At 53.3% G+C, this 16001-nt stretch overlaps 1 protein-coding gene across 1 annotated transcript; it reads left to right on the forward strand.

Annotated features, from left to right (window-relative positions):
- Nucleotides 1–7909: 7909 nt before the first annotated feature.
- FAM43B (family with sequence similarity 43 member B) lies at nt 7910–10420 on the forward strand. Its single transcript, XM_055398551.2, has one exon. The coding sequence runs from the start codon at nt 8354–8356 to the stop codon at nt 9305–9307; it is 954 nt and encodes a 317-aa protein (XP_055254526.1). The 5' UTR covers nt 7910–8353; the 3' UTR covers nt 9308–10420.
- The last annotated feature ends 5581 nt before the right edge of the window (nt 10421–16001 follow it).

The following is a 16001-nucleotide window of genomic DNA, read 5'->3' on the forward strand; positions in this document are numbered from 1 at the left end:
GCAATTCCACGTCCCATTATACATCCCAAAGAACTGAAAGCATGGTCTCTAAGAGATATTTATACATCCATGTTCATGGCACCATTATTCACACTAGCCAAAAGGTGGAAGCAACCCAAGGGTCCCTCAGTGGATGAATGGATACACAAAATATATGTGCAAAATGGACACTGTTCAGCCTTAAAAAGGATGTAAATACTTACACACGCTACATCATGGATGAACATTTAGGACACTATGCTAAGTGAAATAAACCACTCACAAAAAGACAAATGCTCTATGATTCCACCTACATGAGATATCTAGAGCAGTCAGATTCGTAGAGACAGAGGGTTAAATGGTGCTTGCCAGGGGCTGGGGATGGGGGATTGGGGAAGAAATGGAGTACAGAGTTTTGATTTTGCAAGATGAAAAAGTTCTGAAGATCAGTTGCATGACAATGTGAACATACTTAATCCTGAACTGTACCCTGAATGGTTAAGAGGGTAAATGTTATCTTATATGTGTTTTATCGCAATTAAAAATTTTAAAGCAATTATAATTCATATTTTGAGAGACACAGGAGATAATATTACATCCATGAATAAGAATAGGCTGTTATTTTGAAAAAAAAGAATAAGAAATTGCTCTTAAAATGAAAAATTATGAGAGGAGACATAAAAATCCAACTAGAAAATTTGGAAAATAAAGTTGAGGTAATGTCCCAGAAAACAGGCCTTTTTCAAAATGGAAAATTGGAAAGAATATTTTGAAAAAATAGAGGATCAACCCAAGAGGTCCAACATCCAACCAAAACAGAAAAAACAGAAAACAGAAATGGAATGGAGAAAATCAGCACACAGAAATGTCCCCCAAATTGAATTTTAGATTAAGAGATTGATTTCCATATTGACCGGTTCACCCAGTGCCCGTGATAAACGCACATTTGAAACTTTAGAGCTCTGAGAGATCCTAAAAACTTCCAGAGAGAAAAATCAAGTCACACACATACACACATAGGATCAGATGTCAGAATGTCATCTGACTTTCCAAAAGCAACAATGGATCATTTCCCCAGCCTTCTGGGGGGAATTTATTTCTAGCCTAGAACTCTACACCCAGCAAAACTATCAGTCAAAGCTACTGGAATACATGTTCTGCCAAAAACAAGGAAATAAATTCTGGCTGAGGGGAAGCAGAATTTACTCTTCACTGTGGCATGCCGGGTCATTAGTTGGAGCATGCAAGCTGTTTGTTGCAGCATGTGGGATCTAGTTCCTTGGCCAGGGATGGAACCTGGGTCCCTGCATGGGGAGCTTGGAGTCTTGGCCACTGAACCACCAGGGAAGCCCCTGTTTGTTTGTTTGTTTGTTTGTTTTTAATGAGGTGATTAAATACCTCCAGAAAAGCAAAAATGTTGTCCAATAAGGAAAAAATGAAATCATAACACACTTCAAGGCTCAGTTATGAACAACAGTCCCATAGTTATTAATATTATACTTAAACACTGAATACTGATGCGACAGCAATAAAATGCTATAACTGAACTGAGAGGCAGGGAGGGGAAATAATGCGAGGGATGGGAAGGAAGGAGGGAAGCACACCTTCACCTCCCATAGAAGGGAGGCAGTTGACACAGTTTCAAAAAGCGGGAAACCTGGAGTAGGTGTGTTACTTAAAAGTAAGAAGGCGTATGACACAAGTGCCATCTAAAATGTGTGAAAGCAGGGCTGTCTCTGGAAGTGAAAACTGAGATTGGGGAAAGGGTAGGGCAAACGACTGATTTTTCAATCATACTCCTACGGTAAGTCAGTTACCTGACTGCTTCAACTAACACAAGTGTAAGATGACAGACGGGCTTCCCTGGTAGCTCAGGGATGAAGAGTCCACCTGAAAGTGCAGCAGACACAGCACGGGTCTTCTGATTTGGAAAGACCCCACATGCGGCGGAGCAACCAAGCCTGGGGACCACAACACCTGACCTGTGCTCTGGAGCCCTGGAGTGGCAACGACTGAGAAGCCCATGCGAGCAACTCGAGGGGAGCCCCCACTAGCCACAACTAGACAAAAAGCCCATGCAGCAGTGAAGACCCAACACAGCCAAAAATAAATCAGTCATAGAAGTAGACTTAAGGTGGAGATTGCTTTGTAAAAAGTTTAAATGCTCAAGCAGCAGGTGGCTGTAAAAACAATTATTTTTCCTATAAACACTTAGATTATCACTGTCATCTGTAAATCTATTTACAAAAAAGAGCACACTTTTTTTATTGCTTAGAAAATAAAATTATGCTCTAGTAAGTAAAAAAATTAAACTGAAAAAAGAAAAAAATATTCCAACTACATGCTAGGCTATGAAGCAGTGATGATATTGCTTTGGAACCTGCACGCAGGACAAGAAGCAGGAGTTAGAACCAGACATGGATAACGGACTGGTTCCACATCGGGAAAAGAGTACCGTCAAGGCTCTATTTTGTCACCCTGCTTATTTAACTTCTATGCAGAGTACATCATGTGAAATGCCAGGTTGGATGTAGCACAAGCTAGAATCAAGATTGCTGGAAGAAATATTAACAACCTCAGATATGCAGATGACACTACCCTAATGGCACAAAGCAAAGAGGAACTAAAGAGCTTCTTGATGAAGGTGAAAGGAAAGTAATAAAAATTGGCTTAAAACTCAACATTCAAAAAACTAAGATAATCGAATCTGGTCCCATCAATTCATGGCAAATAGATGGGGAAATAATGGAAACAGTGACAGGCTTTATTTTCTTGGGCTCCAAAATCACTTTGGACTGTGACTGCAGCCACAAAATTAAAAGATGTTTGCTCCTTGGAAGAAAGCTGTGACAAACCTAGACAGAATATTAAAAAGCAGAGACATCACTTTGATGACAAAGATCCTTAAATCAAAGCTATGGTTTTTCCAGTAGTCATGTATGGATGTGAGAGTTGGGCCATAAAGAAAGCTGTTGTTCTTCAGTCCCTCAGTCATGTCCAACTTTTTGCACAACCCCATGGACCTCAGGCTTCCCTGTCCATCACCATCTCCCGGAGCTTGCTAAAACTCATGTCCATTGAGTCGGTGATGCCATCCAACCATCTCATCCTCTGTTGTCCCCTTCTCCTCCCGCCTTCAGTCTTTCCCAGCATCAGGGTCTTCTCCAGTGAGTCAGCTCTTTGTATCAGGTGGCCAAAGTACTGAAGCTTCAGCTTCAGCATCGGTCCTTCCAATGAATATTCAGGATTGATCTCCTTTAGGATTGACTGGCTTGATCTCTTTGTAGTCCAAGGGACTCTCGAGAGTTTTCTCCAACACACAGTCCAAAAGCATGAATTCTTCGGCACTCAGCTTCCTTTATGGTCCAACTCTCACATCCATACATGACCACTGGAAAAACCATAGCTTTGACTATGTGGACTTTTGTTGGCAAAGTAGTGTCTCTGCTTTTCAATATGCTGTCTGGGTTGGTCATAGCTTTTGTTCCAAGGAGCAAGTGTCTTTTAATTTCATGGCTGCAGTCACTGTTCACAACGATTTTAGAGCCCAAGAATATAAAGTCTGTCACTGTCTCCACTGTTTCCCCATCTATTTGCCCTGAATTGATGGGACCAGATTCGATTATCTTAGTTTTTTGAACGTTGTGTTCTAAGGCAGCTTTTTCACTCTCCTCTTTCACCTTCATTAAGAGTCTCTTTAGTTACTTTTTGCTTTCTGCCATTTGGCTGGTATCATCTGCATATCTGAGGTTATCGTTATGCAGATAAAGAAGGCTGAGCAACAAAGAATTGATGCTTTTAAACTGTGGTATTGGAGAAGACTCTTGAGTCCCTTGGACAGCAAGGAGATCAAATCAGTCAATCCTAAAGGAAATCAACCCTGAATATTCACTGGAAGTGTTCAGTTCAGTTCAGTTGCTCAGTTGTCTCTGACTCTTTGCGACCCCATGGACCACAGCACGCCAGGCCTCCCTGTCCATCACTAACTCCTGGAGTTCACTCAAACTCATGTCCATTGAGTCAGTGATGCCACCCAACCATCTCATCCTCTGTTGTCCCCTTCTCCTCCTGCCATCAGTCTTTCCCAGCATCAGGGTCTTTCCAACTGAGTCAGCTCTTCGCATCAGGTGGCCAAAGTATTGGAGCTTCAGCTTCAACATCAATCCTTCCAATGAACACCCAGGACTGATCTCTTTAGCATGGACTAGTTGGATCTCCTTGCAGTCCAAGGGACTCTCAAGAGTCTTCTCCAGCACCACAGGTTCAAAAACACCACTGGAAGTGTAACAGGAGGGAAAGGGGCAGGGCACAACTTTTGGAAGAATGACATAGCCCAAGGACACAACATAAACTGATTAGGGTCAAATGGGATCAAGATGGCAGATAAGACTAGACCTTGATCCTCAGTTAGCAAGTGAAATGGCACACCCAGAGGTGCCCTGACAGCTCCAAGGCACTGTCAAAAGTGGGTGATGGCCCAAATCCTGGAAATCTCCACCCCTTCCCAAAAATAGTTGGAATAATCCTTCCACTCCTTGCATATGAAATTACCCAGCCTATTAAAAAAAAACAAAGAACTGTGGTGTTGGAGAAGATTCTTGAGAGTCCCTTGGACTGCAAGGAGATCCAACCAGTCCATCTTAAAGATAATCAGTCCTGAATATTCATTGGAAGAACTGATGTTGAAGCTGAAACTCCAATACTTTGGCCACGTCATGCAAAGAACTGACTCATTCAAAAAGACTCTGATGCTGGGAATGATTGAAGGCAGTAGGAGAAGGGGACGACAGAGGATGAGATGGTTGGATGGCGTCACTGACTCTATGGACATGAGTTTGAGTAAACTCCGGGAGTTGGTGACGTACATGGAGGCCTGGACTGCAGTCCATGGGGTCGCAAAGAGTCGGACATGACTGAGCAACTGAACTGGACTGAACTGAACTGAACTGATAAAACTAATCACACTCTGTCTGTGGTGTGTACTTCTCTCTGAATTTGAATAATCCACATCTTACCTATCACTTTGTCTCTCACTGAATTCTTTCTGCGATGAGACATCATTAGGCCCTGAAACCAGGTACTGTGGGTTTTGGCTGGGTTCGAGTCCCAGCCAGGTGGGTTCAAGTCCTAGCCAGGTGGGTTCAAGTCCCAAACTGGGTTTTGGCTAGGTTTGAGTCCCAGCCACATGGGCTCAAGTCTCAAGCAGGGCTTTGTCTGCTGAATCAGTCCTGAATATTCACTGGAAGGACTGACGCTGAAGCTGAAGCTCCAACACTTTGGCCACCTGACGCGAAAAGTCGACTCACTGGAAAAGACTCTGATGCTGGGAAAGACTGAGGGCAGGATAAGAAGGGGAGGACAGAGGACGAGATGGCTGGATGGCATCACCACCTCAGTGGACATGAGTCAGAACAAACTCCCCAGCGATGGTGAAGGACAGGGAGGCCTGACACGCTGCAGTCCCTGGGGTGGCAAAGAGCCGGACACGACCTAGTGACCGAAGAACAACGGCCATGGAGGGGACAGAAGGGAAAGAAGACTTAAGGGCAGAGAGACGGCCTCGAGCTCTGCCGGGACGAATGGGACCAGGCTGGCCTCCCCAGCCTTCTGAGCACAAACAACGGTGGAAGTTCTCGGGCAACTGGGCCCCTCCGAGGAACAAGTTTAGAGTCGGAAGAGCTGAAGGGGGCAGGCGGAGGGGACGCCAAGCGCAAGGGTGTAAGAAAGCCCCCGAAGGGAGCAGAGGTCCCAAGGAGGCTGTGGGAGGAAGGAATCCCAGCTGTGGAGGCCAGGGTGAGCCCTCCACAAGGTAACAAAGTGGCTAACGATGTCATTGCGGTCCGGAGGCCTTAACACAGAAACAGAGCACTGCCTCTGTGATCTCACACCGGCCCAGGCGACTCCCCACCACCACCTCCCACGTGAGGCTGTTCCAAAAGCAACCAGAAGGGACAGAATTAGGGCTAGGTGAGGGCGTCTACACTAGGCTCTCAAATGCAGCACACTTCCACCCGCAGCACCCCATCCCTTCTAGTTTTCTGGGAGGCAGGACACTTAGTTACTGGATCAGAGGCAGACAATGCTTGGGACACACTCGACACTAAAGAAATGGTTGGTTAGCAGAGATCTAAATTGAACTGGGCTTTCCATGTCACGATATGGGAACTCCAGCCACCCCAGGAGGCTATGCCTTCCCCAAAGCTTGTGGAGACACAAGCCTCCCCGCACAAGTGGAGACTTAGTTGCTGGCTGCTCCCACTTGCCTCTTGATTCTCGTGGGGAAGAGGACCCCAGAGGCAGCAAAGTTCACAGGGTGGCTCCTCCTTGCCTCCCAGAGCCTGTTCTCTCATGGAGAAAGGACAGGGTGGGGACAGTAGGAGGCTTCCATGTCCTTCTTCAGTGATTTTTTTTTAACCACAAGCACATATTACTTTTATAATGAGCAACAAAGAATAAAGACATTTCCAAGTTGAAAATAAAACGAGGCTGCAGGAGACCAGCCCATCTCTGAGGCCCCCTCTAAAGCTAAGATGCTGCAATTCCAAGCAATTTCCTGTTCTTCATTTGCACGTCCTGTGAGGAGCATTTGGTGAAGCAATCTTAATGGGGGGGTAGGGTATGCTTGTATTCCCCCCACGGATCCTGAGCCCAGCCTGCTGGCCCCGGATGTATGTTGCCAGGCTGTGGGACATATCATCTTCCCAATGTCCCCAATCTGGGAGGTCACCTGGTGTGACCAGACCTAGCCCAAAGCTCTGGGCTCATTCCTGGCCTGGAAGACTCCCCAAATGACCTGTTCTAAAGCCACAGAAAGGGCTTGGGGGTGGGCTCTGTGGGAGACTCCTGGAACCCCATTGGAGCAGTCCTGGAGTTCTAGGGAGTTTGTTGTGGTTTAACAAATCCTGGAAAGGGGGAGATGTGGCCCCACACCCAGGGACCACTGCCTCTTTCCCAGTGCAGGAGAACCCCCTCCCTAGTAAGAGCCCCCACTGGAGGGTCTCAGAGCAGGATAGAACATTCCCCATCCATACCCAATATATGATGAACTCACAGAAGAGTGAGGGCCCCACATGGGTCAGTTAAGCCTGAGTGGAATTCTAGTTCCACCTCCTATCAGCCCTGTGACCTTGGGCAAGTGCTTAGCTGAGGCTAGGCTATCCTAAGATAAAGAGGTCATGAACGCAACGCCCCCCATCCCGCCCAGGTGGTGGAGAGCAGGAGATGTCACAAACCGCAGTGTAATCTGCTTAATCCTGGGAGGGTCCAGAGGCTGCCCTTTGACCAAAGGAGCTTTTAATCTGCAATTCCCCCACAGACCCCGGTCGGCTCCGGAAGGTTTCCCACCCGCAAAGCTTACCCTCCGGCATTAGTCCAGGCGAGGGCCACTACCAGCCGCTGCAGCGGGGGGACTGGTCTCCCAGCTCCGGCGCGCCGGGCTGGCCCACGACCTTGGAGGAACCCGGGAGAGAAAGCTTCACCGAGCGACAGTACTTTTCCACTATACTGCTCGGCCACCTCGGCCGGCTTTCTGCTGTGCAGATGGGAGGCGAAGGGAGCCAGGCCGGCCCGGGAGGAGATTCGGGGAGGCAGGAGCTGGGTGAGGGTGAGGGGCAGTAAGCATCCGGGAAAGCGGAGGGGGGTACCGAACCCTCCCAGAGGGGCTGAGACCACCAGGGCGACCTGAGAAACTTGCACTGGCAAAGTCCTTGGATCGATTTCAAGAGCTTCCTGCTCCTTGATCTCCGACAATAATGATTAAACCCGATCCACCGCGCCTGTGCTGGGTCTCGGGCGAAGAGCCCCGCTAGCCCGCGCGGGGGGAGGAGACAGAGGAGGGGACGAGAGAGCTAGCGGTCCCGCCCGGTGATGTAGGCAGCCGGGGGAGGTGGAGCCGCGACGCCTGGAGGAGTCCCCACCGCAGTCGCGGCTCTCGGTCTACCCCTCCGAGCAGCCAGCCTCCAGCCCCGGCTCCGGCGACCTCCCTGCCGCTGCAGTTTGGGCGGCAGGGACCGCGGGGTGCCCCCCTATTCGGATCTGGGGGGGGGCGCGTCTCCACCCCTCCCAGCCCTTGCCCCTCCTTGGCTTCCCGGACGGCTGGAGCGACTCCAGGGGGAAGCTGTTCCCGGACGCTCGGGGCCGTCGCCCGGGCATCTCGGCTGCCAGCCCGGCTGGGCACCGGGCATCTGCGAAGCCAGCTAGCCCTGCCTGGCACCGGGCATCTGCGGGCACCGATTGTCCCCGGCGCCGCCCAGCTTCTCGGACGCCCTGGGCCGAGGGCTTCTGGGCGCGCTCCCCTCCCCCGGCCGCTGGGCAGGCCGCCCGCGAGCTCCCGGCGCCCCCAGCCCCTCGGGCCGCCGCCGCCGCCGCCGCCGCGATGCTGCCCTGGAGGCGTAACAAATTCGTGCTGGTGGAGGACGACGCCAAGCGCAAGGCCAAGAGCCTGAGCCCCGGGCTCGCCTACACGTCGCTGCTCTCCAGCTTCCTGCGCTCCTGCCCGGACCTGCTGCCCGACTGGCCGCTGGAGCGCCTGGGCCGCGTGTTCCGCAGCCGGCGCCAGAAAGTGGAGCTCAACAAAGAGGACCCGACCTACACCGTGTGGTACCTGGGCAACGCCGTCACCCTGCACGCCAAGGGCGACGGCTGTACCGACGACGCCGTGGGCAAGATCTGGGCGCGCTGCGGGCCGGGCGGGGGCACCAAGATGAAGCTGACGCTGGGGCCGCACGGCCTCCGCATGCAGCCGTGCGAGCGCAGCAGCTCGGGGGGCCCCGGGGGCCGCCGGCCGGCGCACGCCTACCTGCTGCCGCGCATCACCTACTGCGCGGCGGACGCGCGCCACCCGCGCGTCTTCGCCTGGGTCTACCGCCACCAGGCGCGCCACAAGGCCGTGGTGCTGCGCTGCCACGCCGTGCTGCTGGCGCGGGCGCACAAGGCGCGCGCCCTGGCCCGCCTGCTCCGCCAGACCGCGCTGGCGGCCTTCAGCGACTTCAAGCGCCTGCAGCGCCAGAGCGACGCGCGCCACGTGCGCCAGCAGCGCCTCCGCGCGGGGGGCGCCCCCGCCGCCTCGCTGCCGCGCGCCCCGCTGCGCCGGCTCCTCAACGCCACGTGCGCCTACCGGCCGCCCCCCGCCGCCGAGCGCGCCCGCGGGGCGCCGCGCCTCAGCAGCATCCAGGAGGAGGACGAGGACCAGGACGAGGACGCGGCGCCGCGCGAGCGACCGGAGGTGCTCAGCCTGGCCCGCGAGCTGAGGACGTGCAGCCTGCGGGCCGCCCCGGCGCCCCCGCCGCCCTCGCAGCCCCGCCGCTGGAAGGCCGGCCAGGCGCGCTGAGAGCCGGAGGCGCGGGGCGCGGGGGATGGACCGGCCTCGCGGCCCCAGACGCGGCCGGCCTGACGTAGAGCCTCCGGCCTCGGCCCTGCCCGCTACGGCTCCCCCGCGGTCCCCCACCCCGCCCTTGCCCCCTTCGTGGTCTCTGTGACTGTCCGCCCCGCGCCTCATCCCGGCTCAGGGTGACGCCTGACATGCCCTTGAGTGGGCGGGGCGGGGGGGGAGCGGCGAGCTGGGGGAGCAGCAGCAGTCCGTGTTCGCCCCCCCACCCCCGGAGCCTGCCGGCGTCCTCCACTGTGGAATTGCCCACCATGCTTAACACCAAGTTGCTTTGCCCATAGGCCACGCCCTCCCTCCCCAAACATCCTCTCTAGAGAAGGGGGCTTGGGGAGGAGACTCTTCCAGAAAACCAGGAGAGTGGCCTTGGATCTTGGCCCCGGGGAGGGCGGGGGGAGAGTGGGTCTGCCCATAGCCAGGCTAGCCTTCCTGGGGAGACCAGCCCTGGGCAGGCATTCTTACAGGGGGAAGAATAGTGCCCCAGGAGAGCTGAGGCCAGGCCCCAAGTGGCACCTGAGTCTACTGCCAATCCACACAAGGGAGAGTGCCCAGCCTCTACGCCTGGCCTCTCCACCCCTTGGAGGACTTCTGGGACTTCCCTGCCCTGCCTATGGAGAAAACGGGGATGTTCCTACCACCCCCAACAACAGACGGCCGGGGAACAGCTCTCTGCACCAGGCTGCTGCCCAAGCCTGTGTTCTGGCACCCGCAGGACTCCTCACCCACCCTGTCTTTCTGCATACAAATGTGTGTGGGTCCCTGCTCCGTGCCCCACAGCTAGGACCAAGACGTGCCCTCCAACGGAGGTAAGAGGGCATCTGGCAGGTGTTTGAGGCACTGACCACCCAGCAAATGGACAGGGGAGAGATGTCCCCAAGCCAAGGCTTGTCAGAGCCGGAGGGTCCTGACAGCACCCGGGTTCTCACAGCAAGATGAGGCCGGAGAGTGTGGTGACCCCACCGGGGAGCCGGCCCCTGCCCACATGTCTTTTAACAAGGTCACTAAAAGCCCAAAGATCTATGTGTCACCAAATGATCATTGTAAATAAACCATTCCTGCTTTTTCAGCCTGTCACCACTCTTGTGTTATGCTTGATGCCAGGCCTACTGACGGTGAAAAGATGATCATCAGACCCTTGAAGAGCAGGAGAGGTCCCAGGAAGCGTCCCCTGTAGCAGCTGGAGCCACCTCTCAGGAGTGCGGGAGACGAGGGAGCTGCTGCAAGGAGGCTGTTCCCTTCATGTCAGGAGAGGAGACAGTAGCAGGTGCCTTGCCTGCAAATCACACAGGCTAAGCCTGGGAGGGGTGTCAGCTGTCTATCTCGGCCTCCCGGAATGTCTGTCTGCCTGGGCACCAAACGCAAGTGTCTCTGGAGCATTTGGGCGGGGCGGGGCCCGGGGGCCAGGGCCTTCTCATGAGCCATGTATCTTTGAGAAGATTCGTGTGTGTGTGTCGAGCCAAATGGTATTTGCTGGGTCTCCTTGGCGATCGAAAAGAGAGGGGTGAGCAATCCAGTTTGCTTTCAGAGGAGCTGGAAAGGTCTATCCGGACCTTTAGGACAGCCCGAGTCCTGAGCTTGGATATCTTCTTTATTTCTGTGCTGAGCTGGGCACTGATCCCAGGCTTGTCCAGAGCAGAGACGAGCGGCCTCTGCAGTCACCCGCCATCAGGACAGTTCTGTGTCCTGCTGCTGCTGGAATAGAGGGCACCCTGTCACTTCAGCCTGGTGGGACGCAGGCAGGGTCAGGGGACTTTGAAGGAGCAAGCTGGGCTTGACTTCATCACATGTTTGGGGAGTGACAGGGGCCCGCTGCCACTCACTGCGTGTTCATTGCTTCCCTCTTATCCACCACCAGGGATTTGCTAGGGTTTCTCCCCATAAGGAGAAAAAGGAAAGACGGGGGAGCGGAGGAGGGGCTGCAAGGCAGCCTCTGGTGTTGGAGGCAATCTCACCCTGAAACAAGGTCGCAAGCACACCCTCTTTAATCAGATGTGTGCAGCAGAAATTTACTGAACGCCTGCCTTGGGACAGACACTGAGCTAGGTCCTAGCAGTCCCAGAATCCCTCCCCCATGGCTCATACATTCTCAAGTGAAATGCACATAATTAAAGGAACAGTTGCAATGTAATAATTCACCAGCAGGCTCCCAACCTTAACCCCTGCTCCTCCTTTTGTCTCTGGCAGCCTCCCAAAATATAGACACACACACACACACACACACACGACTGCCTTCCTTCTCCCGTTCACGCTCTGTTCTCTCGATCTGGAGTTACAGGACCAGACTGAAAGGACTGTCTGCCTCCTTCCAGCTGTGTGATGCTGGGTAACTCATTCAGCCTCTCTGGGCCCCACCGTTATCGATGGTAAAGTGGGAGGAGGCTGATTCCTACTTCACAGTCTGATTGTAAGAACTAAACAGAATCATGTCTGTGGAAAAGCTTTGGCAAATAAGACGATGCCCGTATGAAGAACCACCATTTTAGCCGTTTGTTGCTGTTCGGTCTCTAAGTCGTGTCTGACTCTCTGAGACCCCGAGGCCGCCCGGCACGCCGGGTCTCCCTGTCCTTCACCAGCTCCTGGACTTTGTTCCACTTCATGTCTATTGAGTTGGTGATGCCATCCAACCATTTCATTCCCTGTCGCCCCTTCTCCTCCTGCCCTTAATCTTTCCCAGCATTAGGATCTTTTCCTACTTCACCCATAGGATCCTTCTGTTTAGGTTAGGATTTTTAGTCCCTTCCCCCGACCCCTACTCCACTCACCCCTGGCAGTGGCGATTATAAGTTGTTTTTATTTCTGTCTCTCTTTGCCACACTGCATGGCTTGTGAGTTCTCAGCTCCCCGCAACCAGGGATTGAACCTGGGCCAAGGCAGTGAAATCACGGAATCCTAACCACTAGACTACCAGGAAACTCCCACACCTCCATTCTCATTGTGTGGGATGGAGGAAGGCCCTGGTCCACCTTCTCTCTCCCAGTCAAGGATGAGATAAGCCACAAGCTGGCCAGTACAGTGCCAACGGCCACCAGGCCACGGAGTGGGTGTTGGGGGCAACTCTAGCCCCTCAAGCCCCAGGCCCCGTTGCTCCCAAGGGAGAGAGGTCCAGCCTGGGAAACACCCCCTCCTTCTCTGCACTGACTTTGCCTTTATCCCCTGAACTTAGACGCAAGCTCAAGAAGATCCCTGAACCATCGAGCAAGCCCCTGTCTCTTGTTTCTGGCATCCTTTTCCCCACCTGTAAAATAAAAATGGGAGCGTTCTCTGAGTTCTTCAGGAGCTGCTGTGGGGAGTGATGGGGAGATGGAATAGGGAGGGCGCCCCAACCTGCTATAACTGGAACATCTTCTCTGTTTTCCCTTTGGGGTTTATGGGGTTCCAGTTGAATAATGGGAGCCTATGTCACCATGTCCTGTCCGACTCTTTGCTGCCCCATGGACTGTAGCACGTCAGGCTTCCCTGTCTCTCACCATCTTTAGGAGTTTGCCCAAGGTCATGGAACCCTACAGATTTTTCTTTTTGAGGTCTTTTTTTGGGGTGGGGGTGGAGGTTGGCCATACCATGCAGCATGTGGGATCTTAGTTCCTCAACCAGGGATTGAACCTGTGTCTGCTGCATTGGAAGCACGGAGTCTTAGCCACCTGGGCCTGAGAAGTAATGCTGGGATGTGAACGTGGCAATGGAGGGCTTTCCAGAAACAACACATACCAGGGACAGCTCAGGCAGTGTGTCTCAGCGGGCCCAGCCTCTTCCCGGGGCCTCTGGGGCCTTACCTCCTGCTCTCCTGATCCCACTCGGGAGGGGCTGGGCCGTGACTGGTATGACTGGGCCACAGCTCACAGCTCCAGCCACCCACGCCATTCTGACTCCCGCTCCTCCCCTTCCATACACAGACGTGCTCCCTCCCGGGTCACCAGACCTCGCCGTGTGCGCCCATGTACGGGCCCGGGCCCCTGCCATTCACGCCACCGCGAATGTCCTTTCCTTTGGCCGCACATGTTCAGTCCTACCCTCTCACAAGGCCCAATCCCACCTCCTCGGAACTTTCCGTAATGCACACCCCTCCTCCAAGCCTGCCAGATCCGGGGGTCATCTCTCCTCTCGGATTCACGCAGAATGGGGCCTGTGCTGTTCTCGTGGTCCTCATCAGGTGACGCCTAGGATTCCTGTTTGTATGGAAGCGTCTTACCTCTCCTACTGCCGCATAGATTCATATTCGTTTCCCCACCCCCTTTAGCACTCCTTGGCAGGAAAGCTATGGCCAACCTAGACAGCATATTGAAAGCAGAGACATTGCTTTGCCAACAAAGGTCCATCTAGTCAAAGCTATGTTTCTTCCAGTGGTCATGTATGGATGTGAGAGTTGGACTATAAAGAAAGCTGAGCCAAAGAATTGATGCTTTTGAACTGTGGTGTTGAGGAAGACTCTTGAGGGTCCCTTGGACTGCAAGGAGATCCAACCAGTCCATCCTAAAGGAGATCAGTCCTGGGCATTCATTGAAGGACTGATGCTGAAGCTGAAGCTCCAATACTTTGGCCATGTGATGCTAACAGGTGACTCATTGGAAAAAACCCTGATGCTGGGGAGGAAGACTGAGTGAAGGAGAAGGGGATGGCAGAGGATGAGATGGCTGGATGGCATCACCAACTCGATGGACATGAGTTTGGGTGAACTCCGGGAGTTGGTGATGGACAGGGAGGCCTGGCGTGCTGCGATTCATGGGGTCGCAAAGAGTCGGACACGACTGAGTGACTGAACTGAACTGAACTTCAGTACCTTGACCACCGCAGAGCAGAGAGTGGGGCTCAACGTTAACTTGTTGAATGAATACGTGAATGGAAGAACCATCAGTGGATAGGAAACCAAGTGGGTGGAGGAGCGTTCCTCCTGCCCGGCTTCTGCCTGGGGAGGCTGAAGGGGAGCTATCCTCAGATGCCCTGCTCAAGGGATGGCTATTCTTGGGGAGGAAACCCGTGGCCCAAGAGATGAGGCCAGTGGAAGAGACTGCAGCCCCTCTCCCTGGGGTCCGCTCTGAGCTCCAAAGCCCCAGGTTGGGGCCTTCTCGCTCTCGGGTCTAGTCCAGCCCTGGCAGAGGACTGCCACTCACAATACAGAGCAGCTCCTGGCAGACACCAGCCACCCTCCGGGTTCGCAGTCTGGGCAGCCGGAAGATCATCCAGACAGATGCCGTCTCTAATTTAACACAGACGGTCAGACCGGGCTTGGGCACAGGATGGACCTGACTGCCGGTCCCAGAGCTGCCACTTGATGATGGCTTTATAACTTGGAGCAGGTTTCTGAAAGCTTTCAGCGCCTTGATTTTCCATCTGTGAAAATAGGGGTGGGTGAGTTCTAGATTTTACACAGTGGTTGGGAGAATGAAAGCTTTGCACATTTGAATAATTTAGTACAGTGCCCAATGCACACAGTAAGTTGTAACTGCTGCTCTTGTGTTGCTTATTATCATTTTTACCTGGTGCTATCCTCACTGACAGCCCTGGGAAGAGAAGAGCAGGTCCCTGAAGCCCTAAATATGCCACTTGTTCGTGCCCTGGGGTGGCATCATCTCTAAATCAAGGTAGAAGATCCAGCTTCAACTTGTCTTATTTTCATCTCCAGTTTCTCAGCCACATGAGCCTGACTGCTTAACACTAGATTAGATATAATATTTTATGCTTTTGTATCTCCTCGCCTGAGCACCCGGCACAATGCCAGGCGCACAGTGAGCACGTCAGAGGTCAAATGAATGAATGATCAGCTTCTGCCAACAGCAGTGTTGGTACATAGTCTTCCCAGTTAAGGTCTTCAGAAAGTTGGGGTGCCAGTCCTTTGTGGTGATGGGTCAACTTCCCTCCAGTTCCTGTCTGCCCTTCGCTACGGGCTGTGGGGCAGAGCAGGGCTTCCCAGGTGGCACTGTGGTAAAGAACCCGCCTCCCAATGCAGGAGGCATAAGAGACACGGGTTCGAGCCCTGGGTCAGAAAGATCGCCTATAGGAAGGCATAGCAACCCGCTCCAGTATTCTTGCCTGGAGAACCCCATGGACAGAGGAGCCTGGCAGGCTATAGTCCATGGGGTCACAAAGAGTCGGACCCGACTGAAGTGACTTCTCATGCTCACAAGCATGGAGCAGAGGAAGGTGCTGCTGGCTTAGGGACCAGTGAAGGTAGCTGAAAAGGACTGAGGGGGCTGACACGTGGATCTGAGGAGTCTCTGAATCAAAACCGTTCTCTCTGTCCCTTTGTTCTACTGCCTGCCTGTCCACAGAGAATCTACAGGTTTGACAGGTGATCCAGGATAAAAAAAGCCTCCTCACCACTCAATTTAAGAGCACGAAAGAGGTTGGGTAGGTGAGGGATGAAGGAGGCAGGTGGATCCAGCCATCGTAAAGGAGACCTCAGCCAGGAATATTGGGCCGGTCCTGCTGCATGCCAGGGACAAAGGCTGAAGGACTTGGACTGTGCTAGAAAGCACAGGTGAGTCTTGTTTGTGCCTGCCCGGGACTCACTCACCCCTCTTTTAAGGTTCAGACTTCCTTCCCTTTCTCCCTGGCACTGAGATGTGGTTATGTGACTAAGTTGTGGCCAGTACAATCGATGAGCACCTCTCCCGGGGCCCGGACCAAACAAAATGTAACCTTTGCT

The sequence above is a fragment of the Moschus berezovskii genome, chromosome 2, assembly GCF_049115385.1.
Source record: "Moschus berezovskii isolate FMDL1 chromosome 2, NW_MosBer_1.0, whole genome shotgun sequence".
NCBI lineage: Eukaryota > Metazoa > Chordata > Mammalia > Artiodactyla > Moschidae > Moschus > Moschus berezovskii.

Coding starts and splice junctions, on each gene's coding strand:
- FAM43B (XM_055398551.2), top strand. CDS start 8,354: ATGCTGCCCTGGAGGCGTAACAAATTCGTGCTGGTGGAGGACGACGCC.